At 34.5% G+C, this 15,651-nt stretch overlaps 1 protein-coding gene across 4 annotated transcripts in view; it reads left to right on the top strand.

Moving 5' to 3' along the window:
* Positions 1 to 15,651, top strand: part of SPAST (spastin) — a 50,054-nt gene that overhangs the window by 9,046 nt on the left and 25,357 nt on the right. The window contains exons 2-4 of one of the 4 annotated variants that reach the window (XM_019741577.3): positions 4,302 to 4,388; positions 6,809 to 6,892; positions 12,666 to 12,761. In XM_019741577.3, the coding sequence (XP_019597136.2) occupies positions 4,302 to 4,388; positions 6,809 to 6,892; positions 12,666 to 12,761 (267 nt within the window). The remainder of the gene's footprint in view (positions 1 to 4,301; positions 4,389 to 6,808; positions 6,893 to 12,665; positions 12,762 to 15,651) is intronic. The other 3 variants (XM_019741586.3, XM_074331859.2, XM_074331858.2) reach the window with 3 other exon arrangements.

Here is a 15,651-nt window from a genome sequence, read left to right as displayed (position 1 = left end):
ATATACTATAGTATACTACAATATACTATACTATACTATACTATACTATAATATAATACCAGGTCTTATTTTACTATAAGACCCGGTCTTATGTAATATAATACAATGTAATGTAATGTAATGTAATGTAAGACCGGGTCTTATATTAATTTTTGCTCCGAAAGAGGCATTAGAGCTGATTGTCCGGCTAGGTCTTTTTTTCGGGGAAACATAGTATGTAGTTTACTTGTTCAAATTATTGGCTAATATTTTCAATACAACAAGTGATTGTAAGTTTCTTTCATCCCAACTTTCTTGATTTGGTGTAGTCTGGTTAGTTGAGTTTGAGTGTTATTTGGAGCCACAGGGGTAAGAGGGAAATGTATAAGGGAAACTAGGAACTCTTATTTAAAGTATCTTGAAGGCCTTTTCTGTGCTAGAGACCATTGAAAGGTTTGATTATTTTCTGCTATGATGTAGTCAGAAGGGTGATCAGTGGAAGTTATGGGCTGTAGTTTCCCCTACCTTAAGGGATTAAATTGATTTGAATATGGGTTTCAGCCTTTGTGCAGTCTGGCCTAGTTCATAACTCTTCAATAATACAGGGTCCAAACCGAAATCCTTGGATCTTTGCCACTACTTTTCCTGGGCATGCCCTGGAATTCATTGTTTAACTTAGTTCCATGAGCCTGGTGAAAGCTCTGCTTAGTTTCTCGATCACTTTTGCTTTCAGAATTGGCAGTTGTTGCTTCAAGCAGAAAAGTGCCCCAAATGCCAGGTTCACTTCTGTTGGCTTTTCTCCTTTCCACATTTTGGTAATTTTCAGTTTTGAAAACTCCAATCCTTGAAACAGTATTTTAAAAAATATTTTTCTAGCTTTTCTCTTCTAATCCTACTCTTGTAATCAAAATTTTAGTTCCAATATTATAATCTAAGTCACAGCGGTTATCCATATACATAAATGTCGGAATAATGCACTTTTTAAAAATCAGATTTATTGAGGTATAATTCATAGATAGTAAAATTTACCCTTTTTAGGGGTGTATAATTCAATTAATTTTTACAAACAGTTGGGTAACCATCACTACAATCAATATATTGAATATTTTATCACCCCAGAAGCTTCCTTCTGCCCTTTTGTGCTCAGTCCCCTCTCCTTCCTTTAGCCCCTGGCAATCTCTGATCTGATCTGTCCCTATAGTTTTGTCTTCACTGAGTGTCATATAAATGGAATCATATAATATGTAGCCTTTTGTGTCTAGCGTCTTTCACTTAGCATGTTTTTAAGATTCATCCATATTCCTACATGTCAGTCGTTTGTTCTCTTTTATTACTGAGTAGTGTTCTTTGTATGGATGTACTACAGTTTGTTAATCCATTCACTAAATGATGGACATCTGGGTTGTTTCCAGTTTTTAACTGTTATGAATAAAACTACTATAAATATTCATGTACAGGTCTTTAATCTTTTCATTTCTTTGGGTAAATGTGTGGAAGAATAGATTGGTGGGTCATGTTGTAAATACGTGTTAATGTCATAAGAAACTACTAAACCCTTTTCCACAATGGCAGTACCATTTTGTATTTACACCTACAAACATATGAGAGGTCCATTTATGCTTTATCTTGTAATTTCTTTTCCATTCTAAATTATGTACATAATAGTATCTTGTAGTTTTAATTTGTAGTTTGCTAACAACTGATGATGTTTAGCTTCTTTCTTGTATTTATTTGCCATTTATGTTTCTTCTTTGGTAAAGTGTATGTTTCGATCTGTTGACCACTGTTTTTTAATGAGTTAATTTTTTATCATTGTATTGTAAGAGTCCTTTATATATTCTGGTTATAAGTGCTTTAGTAGACATGTTGTTTTGCAAATATTTTCTCCCAGTATAGGTGTCTGTGGCTTTTCATCATCTTAAATCTGTTTTGAAGAACAGGAGCTTTTAATTTTAGTGAAGTCTAGTTTATCAATCAGTTTTTTTCTCTTACTGTTCATGAATTTTTATGTTCTAACAAGTCTCTGCCTAAGTCAACATTACAAAGGATTTTGTCTATATTTTCTTCTATAAATTTTATAGTTTCAGGTTTTACATTTAGGTCTGTGATCCATTTGAATTTCATTTTTGTATAGCATGCGAAGGTTTTGCATATGGATGTCCATTATTACAGCATCATTTTTTTGAAAAGACTATTCTTCCTCCACTGAATTACCTAGTCATCTCTGTGAAAGTCAGTCAGTGATATAATGTAGGTCTAGCTCTGGGCTTTCTCTTCTGTTCCATTGGCCTATATGTCTGTCCGTTCTCCACTAGTCTTCTATTTTTAGGTAAGAAATATCTATGCATTTTGTATCATGCTGACTTGTGAGATTCAAATAAGGCAGTACATCAGCTACCTGTTACCAAAGAATATTAGGCAATTGAGTAATTGTTGAGCTGTGAATGTATTTGTAATCAGTCATTTTATCTGCCTACAGTAATGTACTCAACTCCTTAAAACTTTTTGTTCAGATGTTGCCAATGAGAACTGTCATACACTGCTGTTAGGAGTGTGAATGGGCACAGTGCGCAAGCACTCTACAAGAGCAGTGTGTAGGTTTCTGGTGAATGGAGGAGACTGGTGGACTGTGACTCATCAACTCTACTTCTTAAGCACATACCCTAGAGAAACTCGTACGTTACATGAGGGGACAGGCACAAGTACGTTTATTGTAGCGTTATTGGAGATATTGAAAAACTGGAACCAACCTAAATATCTTTTATTTAAGTTGTTGAATAAATCATGGGATGATATAGGATACTATACAGAAGGCAAAAATGAATGAACTAGATCTCTATACAGCAACAAAAATCTCAAAAGCAATGTAAATTTTTTAAATAAAATAGGAACAACAGAAAAAGATGCACTAGAAAAGTATGCACTGAATTCATGATGGTGGTTTTTGAAAAGGGAAGGGACGTTGAAATGGGAAAAGGCACAAAAAAGGAACTCCTGTTTAATCTGTTAGATTGTAGTTTATTTTAAAAAATTTTAAGCAAATGTGACATTATTAGCAATATTCCCACCACTGGAAGTCTAGAATGCAAATGCTATTTTACTATTTTCTGTCATTTCTCCCCTTCTTTCAAATTAAAATAACAAAAATACATGTAAACAGGTGTTTTCTTTATGAAAAATAAGAAGGTAAGCATCCAAATCATTTGAGTTGATTTACAACAAATCTTAATAATTTCTTCATTTGTTATTATCAAGTACTTGTTGAGCACTTACTCTGAACCAGACATTATGTAAAATACTAATGGCACTGTGATACATAAGAAATTACCCTGTCCCAGGGGCTGAGTTTAGTTAGTGATTTATTTTTAGGATGGAGAAGGGATAGAGAGGTAGGTGGTACCCACTCATAAAGGGACAGCATTTCTTAGTTGTGTGTAGTATTCTGTGTTTATTTTGTGTTTATTCTATGTTATCAAGAGAGTCATGATATTTTATTGATTTTGAAATTTCAAATATTAATAAAAGACATGGGAATTTTTGTTTGATTAAATAGGGAAATGAGTTTGGAAAAAAATGAAACACACAATTGTAATAGGTGATTCTTACCATAACTTGACTGTCTCTCTGTATTAGCCATTTAGAGGCTTTGCAGATTCTAAGGACTAAGAAATTAATTTTCGAAAACAATGAGATTTTCATATAATTGTTATCACTTTACAGAAATATCCTACATACATGTTGATATGTTGAATTTTTAGATTCTTTTTAAGCTTAACTTGGAGTAAGAATTAATGTTATAAACCAGTCATTTGTTTCAAAGAAAATAGAAATGTGTTACTAAATGCCACACTTGTAGTAATCTCATGTAGCAATTCTCATTTAGCAGTTATTTGTTAATAAACGCTGTAGAAAGGAGGCACCGAACAATAAACATATTACATCAAATTTAAATACATTTAAACAGTCTTTTTTCTCACTATTATTGAAGTCATGTATATATTTTAAAACCAATTATTTAAAATACATTCTCCCTAGTATAGCATTCAAAATGGTTATAAGTATCAATACCATGAGATGATGAATAAATAAAGAACTCAGCATTAAAATTCTGAGAAACATTGAAGTCTATATCCCCGTTTTGGAAATTCATATCTACATTAAGATGCTAAAAATCCTAACAAGTCATATAATAATATTTTTCAGACTTGTTTGATCACAACTGTCTTTTTCATGTATCATCTAATAATAACAGCATATTTTGGGAAATATTTAGTGTATTCTTTATACTTGTGATATATACAAATAATTTTTCTACTTTAAAGCAGGACAAAAGGAGCAAGCTGTGGAATGGTATAAGAAGGGTGTTGAAGAACTAGAAAAAGGAATAGCTGTCACAGTTACAGGGCAAGGTAAGGTTATATTTTACATTTGTTTAGTAGTCATCCCAAATTATATTCACATGATTGCCCTGATTTCAGATCCATTTATCTTAAAGGTATTTAACAGATTTTTAATTGTTATTATCTACTTACATTTCATGCTTTATTAATTATGCTAAAAATGAAGTTATAACCAGATATGCTCAAACTTGATTACCTATAACAGTCAGGCAAAAACCAGTATATCATTTATATCCTTCTTGGTGATGTTTTAGCCCTATTTTTAGCCATATTTTTCTTTTTTCTTGTTTTTCAAGTGTGATTTTCCAGGACCCATCAGCTCCAAGTCAAGTAGTTGTTTCAATCTAGTTGTGGAGGGCACAGCTCACAGTGGCCCATGTGGGGATTGAACCGGCAACCTTGTTAAGAGCACCACCCTCTAACCAACTGAGCTAACCGGCTGCCCCTTTAGCCATATTTTTCAAACTTAGTTTTTTCCTCATTGTTGAGGCAGGGAAGAAGTGGTTAATCTACAGACTCCCCTTTGCATTTATGGGTAATGCTTGAGTGCATGTTAGAATATGAGCTGTAAATGTCTTAACTTTGATTCACACTTGACTTTTTGAAACCAAAGCAATTATTTCTCATCTTTACTTTTCTATTATCTCAAATAAAAAATTAGCGTCTAATATTATCTTTAAATGTATAGATAACATTTGTTGTACACTTACTATGTGCCCAAGCATTGTATGCACTTCATATGTATTATCTCTTAATTTTCACCACAACCCCACACTCTGAGGCTGTTGCTGTTACCATTGTTTTTCAGATGAATAACCTTAAGTACAAAGAAGTTAAGTAACTTGCCTACAGCCCCATAGCTGGCAAGTGATAGAGCCAGGATTTGAACCCAGGTTGTCCAACTTCAGAGCCTGAGTTCTTTTTTTAAAGATTTTATTGGGGAAGTGGAATAGGACTTTATTGTTTTATTTGGGAAGGGGAACAGGACTTTATTGGGGAACAGTATGTATTTCCAGGACTTTTTTCCAAGTCAAGTTGTTGTCCTTTCAATCTTAGCTGTGAAGAGTGCCGTTCAGCTTCAAGTTTTGTCCTTTCAGTCTTAGTTGTGGAGGACGCAGCTCAGCTCCAGGTCCAGTTGCCATTGCTAGTTGCAGGGGGCACAGCCCACCATCCCTTGAGGGACTCGAAGAATCGAATTGTCAACCTTGTAGTTGAGAGCCTACGTTCCAACCAACTGAGCCATCCGGGAGGCAGCTCAGCTCAAGGTGCCGTGTTCAATCTTAGTTGCAGGGGGCGGAGCCCACCATCCCTTGTGGGACTCGAGGAGTTGAACCAGCAGCCTTGTGGTTGAGAGCTCACTGGCCCATGTGGGAATCCAACCGGCAGCCTTTGGTGTTAGGAGCTCGGAGCTCCAACCACCTGAGCCACTGGGCTGGCCCCAGAGCCTGAATTCTTAAATACTATGCTGTGACTGTTGTGTAGTACATAGGTACCACTATTAAATAAGTAAAGAACTTCAGTTTATTGTAGCTAAAATAAAATCAGAAACTAAAATTACAATACGTAGCCTAGAAATTTTAGCCTTATAGATCAGTCCACCCAGTGGATGTCTCTTGTCTCGCTGGCTGACTCTACTACTTACATATAACCGCTAATCTCCCAATAATTACATTGTGTCCAATATTTACCGTGTTTTTTCTCTCCTCTTATTCTGACTACTCTAGCTACTGGTCTTCTGCATAAAATAGAGCAGAGTAGAACAAGTAAATATGGGAGGTTAGGCATTTGAGACTTTCATGAGTTTATGAGTATGACTTTGTGAATTATATACAAAATATGTTTGCTGTTCTTTGTCAATTTCATAGAAGAAGAGTTCGAAGAAAATGAGTTGGTTATAGGAAAAATAGTATATTACTGAATCAAAAATGCCTTCAATTCTACCACTAATAGAAAAAAACAACTATGTCAATTAAACTGACACATACACTTCTTATGACATAGAATTTTAAACCTTATTAAATATAATCTCCTGACCTTATTTAGATATAGTTATAACAGCAGTGTAACATCATATCTATGACCAAAGTTGCATATGCACAGGCAGTAACAAACTGTTAATGATTGTAACCTGGCTGATAGCATTAGTAAGTTGGCAGTGGTTGTAAAATACATCCCGATTTCAAAGATTTCAAAATGTAGGGAAAAAATATATCTCAAAATCCATGAAATCCATGAAATAACCACAGTAGATATGAAACCAGCATAAGGAACTATAACCAATTTTTTAAAAGTTATTATTTGAAAATAATATTTTCTTAATTTCTTTATAAAGACTGTGACTCCCCATGAGATTAGTTGGGGTGATATTTTATCCGGAAGCATTATTAGTAGGGAAACATGGATATTTTAATTTTTTTTTCTTCTTTCAGGTGAACAGTGTGACAGAGCTAGACGCCTTCAAGCTAAAATGATGACTAATTTGGTTATGGCCAAGGACCGTTTACAACTTCTAGGTATCAATTAATGAATTGTGTAACTGGAATGAGATGTATCTGAAATGTGTGTTCAATGAAACTTTAAATGCAGATGGAAATAGACCAGTGATCTTGAAATGTGATCCAGGCTTTTTTTTCTTAACTTATAGAGAATTTCTAACATATAGAAAATAGAAGAGTATAATGATAATTACCTAATACGCAGCTTTAATAATTATAAACTCACGGCCAGTCCTTGATTTATTTATACCAAGGGCTTGCAAACTACAGCCCAAGGGCTAAACCCAGTTCACTGCCCATTTTTATAAATTTGCACACAGCTACTCTCATTTCTTTATATGTCATGTGGCTGCTTTCATGCCACAGAGAGATCATACAGCTCTCAAAGGCTTTTAATATGTAGCTTTTAAAAATATTTAAATATTTACTACCTGACTTTTTTCCAGAAAAAGTTTGCCAACCCCAGTTTATATCCCTTTCCACTTTCCCCTACTTCATATTATTTTGAAACAAATTCTGACATGTTTTTATACATTTATAAGTATTTCATATTGTATCCCTAAAAGATAAAAGTTACTTTAAAAATCGCCAAAATACCATTATCACACCTAAAAAATAATCATTTCTTTCAATATTAAATGTGATGGCTAAAAAAATGGTCAGTATCCAAATATAATTTATATATAATCTATAATATCCAGCCATTTTGTGATAACTTAATAACTTACTGTTTTTAATTAAATAACTTAATTATTTTTTGTAATTGTTTCCATCAGGATCTAAAGAAGATCCATATAATATGTCTCTTAGTACACAAGTCCATCTGCTTTTCTTTTTCTGGAGTTTATTTGTTAATGAAGCAGATCTTTGCCATATAGTGTTTCCTACAGTCTGACTTTTGTTGCATGCTTCTCCATGGTATCTGTTAATATGTTCTTCTGTCTCTTCCCTGTAATTGATGGTTGAATATAGAGCTTTGATCACTATAAAAGCTAGACATTAAAAGAATTAGTATTTTGGGTGTTGTTGTCTCTTGTCATGCTCAAAAGTGCTATGTACCCATACGTGAAAGATGTTACTTTAGAAAACAGGGATTGGGATAGAATGCATCAACATATTCCTGTCTTCTGAGAGCTCAAATAGTCTGGGATTATATATACCAAAGCCAGTTAAAAAAAGAGCTGTGTACAAGTGCATAGTAGAGCACATTTGTGTATTATGTGCTGGTTAAGAAATGGAGCTTTTCAGAGGCATGCCCAATGGGTATCTAATTAGAATGAAGAATGATACTGAGAGTTCTCCATACAGATTGTTTTGAGAGAATGCAGTCTGATGAATTTGTTAAAGGTTTATATATATCATACAAAGTAGTTCCCCCTTATCTGCAGGGATGTGTTCCAAATGGATTCCACCCACCCCCGGTGGATACCTGAAACCGCAGATAGTACCAAACCCTATACATACTATATTTTTCCCTGTATGTAAATACCTATGATAAAGTTTAATTTATAAATTAGGCACAGTAAGAAACTAGCAACAGTAACTAATAGTAAAATAGAACAATTATAACAGCATACTCTAATAAAAGTTATATGAATATGGTCTCTCTCAATATATTATTGTACTATACTCACCTTTTCACTTAAAGGGATCGCTTTACGGCTTCTCTCTGGCATAGCTGAATTGCCAGCATTACTACTCTTGCAGTTTGGGGCCATCAGTAAGTAAAATAAGGGTGACTTGAACACCAGCACTGTGATACCATGACGATCTGATAACCAAGATGGCTACTTAGTGACTAAGGAGTGGGTAGCATACACAGCATGGATACACTGGACAAGAGATGACTCATGTCCTAATCAGGATGGGGCGGGTTGGTGCGAGATTCCATCCCACTACTCAGAATAGTGTGCAATTAAAAAGTTATGAATTGTTTATTTCTGGAATTTTCCACTTAATATTTTCATCCCTCAGTTGACAGTGGGTAACTGAAACTGGAAAGTGAAACTGTGGGTAAGGGCGACTAATGTATCTTCAATTTAGTGATAGTGAAATTTAGAGGAAAGCTTAACCACAAAATCTACTCTAGATAAAAAGATAATTTCGGCATCAGCATCTTGGTATACATGGGGATTACCTTTTTTTTCCTTTTGTTTAGCTTCATTCAGTAGTCAACTCAGCAAATATTTATTGGGTGATTACCATATTTTAGGCGCTTAGGATATAGACAAGGCTTCCTCCTTCATAGAATTTGTATTCCAGCAGGGGAAGATTGACAGTAGGCAATAAACATAACAATAAATAAATAATATAGTATGTTTGAAGATGATAAATATATGGAAAAAAGAAAAAGTAAAACACAGCAAGGGGGGTTCGGGGTGGATGAGAGGAGGTTTGATTTTTAGTTTTAAATAGGATAGTCACAGTATGCCCCTTAGAAAAGTTGACATGAGTTAGCCATGCAGGTATTTGGGTCCAGAAAGGTGTTAAGAGCCACAGTGCAAAGCCTTAAGAAAACACACCTGGTATGTTTGAGAAGCAGCAAAGAGGCCAGTGTGCCCCAAGAAAGAGTATGTTAGAGATGAGGTGAGAGAGCTAATGGGAGTGGGGATTGTTAAAACACTCAGGGCCTTATAGGCCACCGTGAAGATTTGAGCTTCTACCACCTGTGAAATGGGAAGCAATTATATGGGTTTTTAGAAAAGGAATGATATAATCTGACTTAAATTTAAAAAGGGTCACTCTGGCTACTATGTTGCTTGTAGACTCTAAGGCAGAACCAGGGAGAGCAAGTAGGAGCACTACAAGAGTAAGCTAGGAGGAAACTCATGGAGGCCTGGACCTGGATGATATCAGGAGAAACAGTAACACGTTTTTGGATTGTGATTATATTTGAAGGTTCAGCAAACGGGTTTACTGATAGACTGGATAAAATGTTCCTCTCTTTAAGGCTTTCATAATGGGGGAGGAAGATACATAAATAGATAACTTATATCAGTGCAGGATGTAATGTACAATATGTTGTGGGGGTGGGGAAATAGGTGTCTAGGAAATCTTCCTGGAAGAAGTGAAAACTAAAGTGGGTATCAAAAAAGATAAAAGTTATTGAAGAAAGGGAGAAAGATGGTACAGAGGGAAATAAAAGTGTGAACAAAGACTTGGGCAAGAAACAGCATAGTGAGTAAGGAAGGGTGCTGGTAGAGACGGGGATTTGGGATTGCATGGATGGCCTTGTTTATCACGTAAAGGAGCCGAGTGCTAATCTACGGGCAGTGGGAAGCTGCTAAAGGGTTTTAGGCAGACGAGTTAAGTGGTAAGATTTTCTTTTTAAGTAGATAATTGTGTGGGGCTTGCGTGTGAGAGGTCAAGCAGCAAAGTAACTTTTATTTTAAGTCATTGATTACTCTATATAACGTTTAGTCATCCTAAAAAGAAGCATTAAACTAAACTTAACATTCTTTAACAAAAATGAATTGAGTAGGTTCACATTAGCAGTGTACTGCTATTGTGAATGTGTGTTTCCATACATCTAAATCTAAACCCTACACACCTAAAAAACAAATTCTATGGACTTTTGTTCCTAATTATTATCAAAACTGAGGATTTAATTTGTTTATTATATAATGAATGTTTATGTGAACTTTCTGTTACATCTCATTGAAGGGAGTGTTAATTGATAAAGAAGACATTTATAAATCAGTGTTTTTTCTAATTTATGTCTGTTGCCAACACAAATGGTTTCTTTCTCAGTATGGTGATTTGGAGAGTATTATCATTGAGAAAAATCAGATGACCTACCTGTTAACTAACAACAACAACAAAAAAAACCCAGCTCCAAGGTATATTGTATCAGCCAGTTCTAGGATACAAAAGCTGTGCAGTACTTTGTGCTTTGTGCAAAAAGGGTAGCTGCTATTTAACCTGTCCCAAAGGCATGTGTGGTTGTACCATAAACCAAGCATGGCGCCTGCTTGTCTGACCTTAGAAATGAAAGTTTAGGAGAGTTAGTATATATGTGCTATATTTTTTATTGTATTCATTGACTTTCTAGTATTGAAGAAAATAATCAGTTATGACAAGTTGGAATGTTTCAAGAAAATTAATGTGGCAAAAATTGAGCCCTATTGTGAATGAGGCACAGAGCAGGTACTTTATGTATATTATTTTATTGAATCCTTGAGACCTTCGGAAAACAAGCTAAAGCAGGTACGTTCTAGTGAGGTAGTGGTGGAGCAGGGTGTTTGTCAACTAGCAATGTGGATTTAGTTGAATGGGGAAAAAAGAATGTAGCAGTGATGCAGAGTGGCAAGGAAGTTTAAACTGCTACCCTCTTAGCCTTCAGGTGCTAGACATAGAGAACCAGATCATAAGAGGATTTGTTGTTGTTATTTGAAGTGAAGGTAGGGTTGAAATAATCCTTTGTTAATTTTTAAAATAGGAGATATAGGCACATGCCACAAAATTTTAGAAGTTTTAAGTTTTTAACTATCCCATACTATGCCTCAGCCACTCATTTCCCCTTCCAAAGGCAGCTGCTATTACCAGTTTGTCTGGGTCCTTTTTAGAGATAACCTTCTTGTACCGTAGTCCCCCCTTATCCATGATTTTACTTTCTGCTGTTTCAGATACTCGCGGTCAGCTGTAGTCCAAAAATATTAAATGGAAAATTCCAGAAAAAAATGATCTATAATTGCATGCTGTTCCGAGTAGCGTGATGAAATCTTGGGCCTTCCCGCTCCATCCCATCTGGGATGTGAATCATCCCTTTGTCCAGCGTATCCATGCTGTATATGTTACCTGCTAGTTAGTCACTTAGTAGCCGTCTTCGTTACCAGGTTAGTTATCAGAGAGAAAGAGACCACATTCACATAACTTTTATTACAGTATATTATAATTGTTCTATTTGATTACTAGTTATTGTTGTTAATGTTACTGTGCCTAATTTATAAATTAAGCTTTATTATAGATGTGTATGTATAAGAAAAAACGTGTAAGGTCCTGTACTATCTGCAGTTTCAAGCTTCCACTGGGGCGTCTTGGAGTGTATCCCCTGCTGCTAAGGGGGGACTACTGTCTAAAAGTGTACGTGTGTGTGTCAAAAATGATAGGGTATTGTACACACAGTTCTGCAGCATGCTTATTCCAGTCTGCTTTATTACCTTTATCTTTTGCTTGACATGTTAATGTAGGTTAACATGGCATTTCCTAGACATTCCTTATAGTTTTCGTCTGTGTCATTTTAAGTGTTGTTCTCCTTTCCTGAAAGGTCCTTTCTTTTTACCTTTCAAATCCTATCCAACTCATAGTCCACTTTTTCTGTAAAGCCCTTTTAATGTTCTCTTTCTTTCGTGCTATACAATCTTCTTTTTAAAAAAAATAGTGTTGTAAGTTGCCAATTATATTTAATAAGTATCTGGGTGGTAGAGACCATATTCATTTTTTTAATCTCCATGCTGCTCTTCCTACACAATAATTTGGACATACTAAATACTCAGAAAATATTTGCTGATGATAATAATAGTGATATGGAACTGCCTCAGGTTACCAAATCTGAATAAGGTATATTTTTAACATAGCCATTCACTTGTTAATTTCTGTTGCTTTTTTAATGTCTGAGTTTTTACTAATTATTTATTTTAGGAGAATTTTACATAAATGCAAAACCCTTCATCATGTAACAATATCCTTGTAACACTTCAAATCAGTTTTCATTTTTACATGTATCTTTTTTTCATTATGCATTTTTTTCTTTTTGTTTATTTTGTTCTTTCTTACCCCCTCTGTTGCATAGAGAAGCTGCAACCAGTTTTGCAATTTTCCAAGTCACAAACAGACGTCTATAATGACAGTACTAACTTGACATGCCGCAATGGACATCTCCAGTCAGGTGGGTTCAGGTTAACTAACGTAAATAATAAAGCTTGCATGCAAAGTCAAGTCCTACTTAACCTGATAATGTTGATTTGATTTTATAATGATAGATGTGATTGGTTTTTGTTTTCTCAGGGCCATGTTAAAAATACAGTAGTATCCCCATCATTCACAGTGTATAAACATGTAACGGTAATATATAGCCATTCCCAACATGCTTTATTTGCATATTTTGCGACCTCTTAATTTTTGAGATTATAAAACATGAAGGTTCATTTTCCTAGATTATGAAAATATTTTCTTTCTATTGTATTTTCAGCTGTTGTGCTTTTTAATTTGTGGATAGATATATAAGGTTTTTATGAAGTAGTGTTTTTTAAGACAGAAATTTAAAATTTTGTTTTATGTCAGTTTTCATTGCATATCAATTTTCATATATACTATACTTGAATGTTTTATCTTAGCACTTGTTAGAAATAATTTGAAGCTCAGTTCACATAGTGAGGAGAAACATTAGAATACTATTATTTATTATGGGTTAAGTTTGTATTCCACTAACTTTGGGGTATCATCTCTGACAGCACAGTAAATGCTATTTTGTTTTATTTAGTGGGGAGAATCTTCATTTTTTAGGTTCTCTGACGTCTTGGCCAGTTTTATTGGTGACTTTTTCAGCATTAGTTTCATGTCCATACAACTTTATTTAAATTGTAGCAAAAACAAAAACAAAAAGCCTTAGTTCAGACTATAAGACAACTGCCTTCATATTCATATGTACATATTCATATATAATACAAAACTTTTAAGATTTCAGTATAGAAGAGATAGAGTAAATGGATTTCTATGGACAGTTGGTCATTAACTCTTTCCATGTGTGGCTTCACTTATCCCTTAAAGAGTTTTCTTTGGTTTGATCTTCCAGTGTAAGCTCCATGTCAGTAGCTACATTCCTTTCCTCATTCCTTCCTGTACCTGATTTAAAAATACCATTTCAAGTATAGAGATAAGTATTTTGTCTATTTCTCTTAGCATGGCTTTAAAGAATTGACATTTTCATAGGGAACTTTTTAAACAAACAAAGAAATGTAAGACTGCACCACATATAAATAGTTACGTTTCCAAAATACAAATTTAAGATCCTAATAATTCTACTTGGATAAACAGCAAAAATTTTCGAGCCTTGAAGAGCTGGTATGCCTTTCCGTTGTTGTCTTGATTCTCTTCTACTTCATTCCACATGCGAGATCCCCCTGTACTTTTCTAAAATGCAAAAAATTTTAAAAAGCCAGTTTCTCTTTCTGGGACCCATTAAAAAAAAACCAACTATATTACTTCAAATCCCTAATAATCTGTCTGTCCTATTCTGTTTTCTGGTTGAGGGAACATTTTGACTTCAGAGCTAATTTACGCAGCACTGGTGTTTGTACTAATGAATGAGCTGGTTCACTCAAGCCTAGTTTTTGAGTGTCACCCACTTCTGGAACAGTCTGTGATGTGACACTGGGATGAGTTACTTATCTCTGTTAGGAAATAGTTATGCCAAAGTCTACTTATTACTTCAGTATATTATCTACAATGTCCAATTTTCTACTCAGAATTACTAGACGTGCAAAGAAATAGGCAAGTGTGACCCTTACTCAAGAAAAAAAAAATCAGTCAGAGGAAACTGACTCTTGACTGTGCCCAGATGTTGAATTAGCGGACAAAGACTTCAAAGCAGCTATTATAAATATATTCAAAAAAGTAAAAGAAAATGTGGTATCAGTTAACAAACCTGCAATCTTAGCGGATAATACAAACTACACAAAAAAACTAATGGAAATTCTAAAGTTGAGAACTACAGTTGCTGAAATAAAAATTTGCCAGATAGCTTCAACAGCAACTGGAGATGTCAAAAGAAAGATGCAGTGATCATGAACCCAGATCAATAGCAATTGCTAAGTCAAATGATTCCTATATTATCAGAAAGCAGATTAGTGATTACCTAGGGCTAGGGACAGTCAGAGGGATGGAGTGCTATGCAAATGGATGCAAGGAAACTTTTGGGTATGATGGAAATATTTCGTATCTTGATTTTAGTGGCTATTTCACCATCATCAGATTGTACTTTTAAAATACTGTTCTTGATTTATCAGTTTTTGATATGTATTGACTTCTTATTCAGGTAGAAGTTGATTCTCTTATGCCACCCTTTGTCTCCCAATATATGTATTGCTATTTTTAGTTATATTTTAAAATCATATTTAACACTATTAAGACTTAGTAAATACCATTTGCCCAAAACCAAATAATTTATTCTAATTATATTTCCTTTTTTGAGTTTTTCGTCCCCACATATTTTGTGATTTTCCTTGTTCTCTAATTTTATATTACAGTTTTTTACTCCTTTCTGTGTTTAATATGCTTTTTAACAAAAAGACCTCCATTAGTAGTTCCTTTAATGTGGGTTTGTAGATAGTAAACTCTCTTAGTCTTTCTAATGTCTGAAAATAACCCTCATTCTTAAGTGATAAGTCATCTGGATATAGAATTGATGTAGGTTAACACTTCTTTTCCGTCAACATTTAGAATATACTCCATTGCCTACTGACCTTTGTTATTTTGTTATGAAAAGTCTGCTGTTATTGTCATACTTCCATGTGGAAATTTCTGTCCATTTGTAGTCTCAGGACTGTATATGTGTGTCTGAAGAAGTTCTCCAGTCTGGTTTTTTTCCTCTGAAATGAATATTTATCTTCACCCTACACAGATCTTGCTTTTATTCATATCTTTGCTTTTGCTGATTGTCATTCCCTTTTCTGGATTGCCTCCTGCTTCTTCCCTTAGGGTCACTATTCACTAGTTCTTTGAACATATGTTTCAGAACTTTACGTTTATTTACTGGAAAAACTTCTTGATCACCTTAC

This window comes from Rhinolophus sinicus, chromosome 2, assembly GCF_057876585.1.
Source record: "Rhinolophus sinicus isolate RSI-liver-muscle chromosome 2, RSI-T2T, whole genome shotgun sequence".
NCBI classification, from domain to species: Eukaryota; Metazoa; Chordata; class Mammalia; order Chiroptera; family Rhinolophidae; genus Rhinolophus; species Rhinolophus sinicus.
This window is presented reverse-complemented; position numbering and strand designations above follow the sequence as displayed.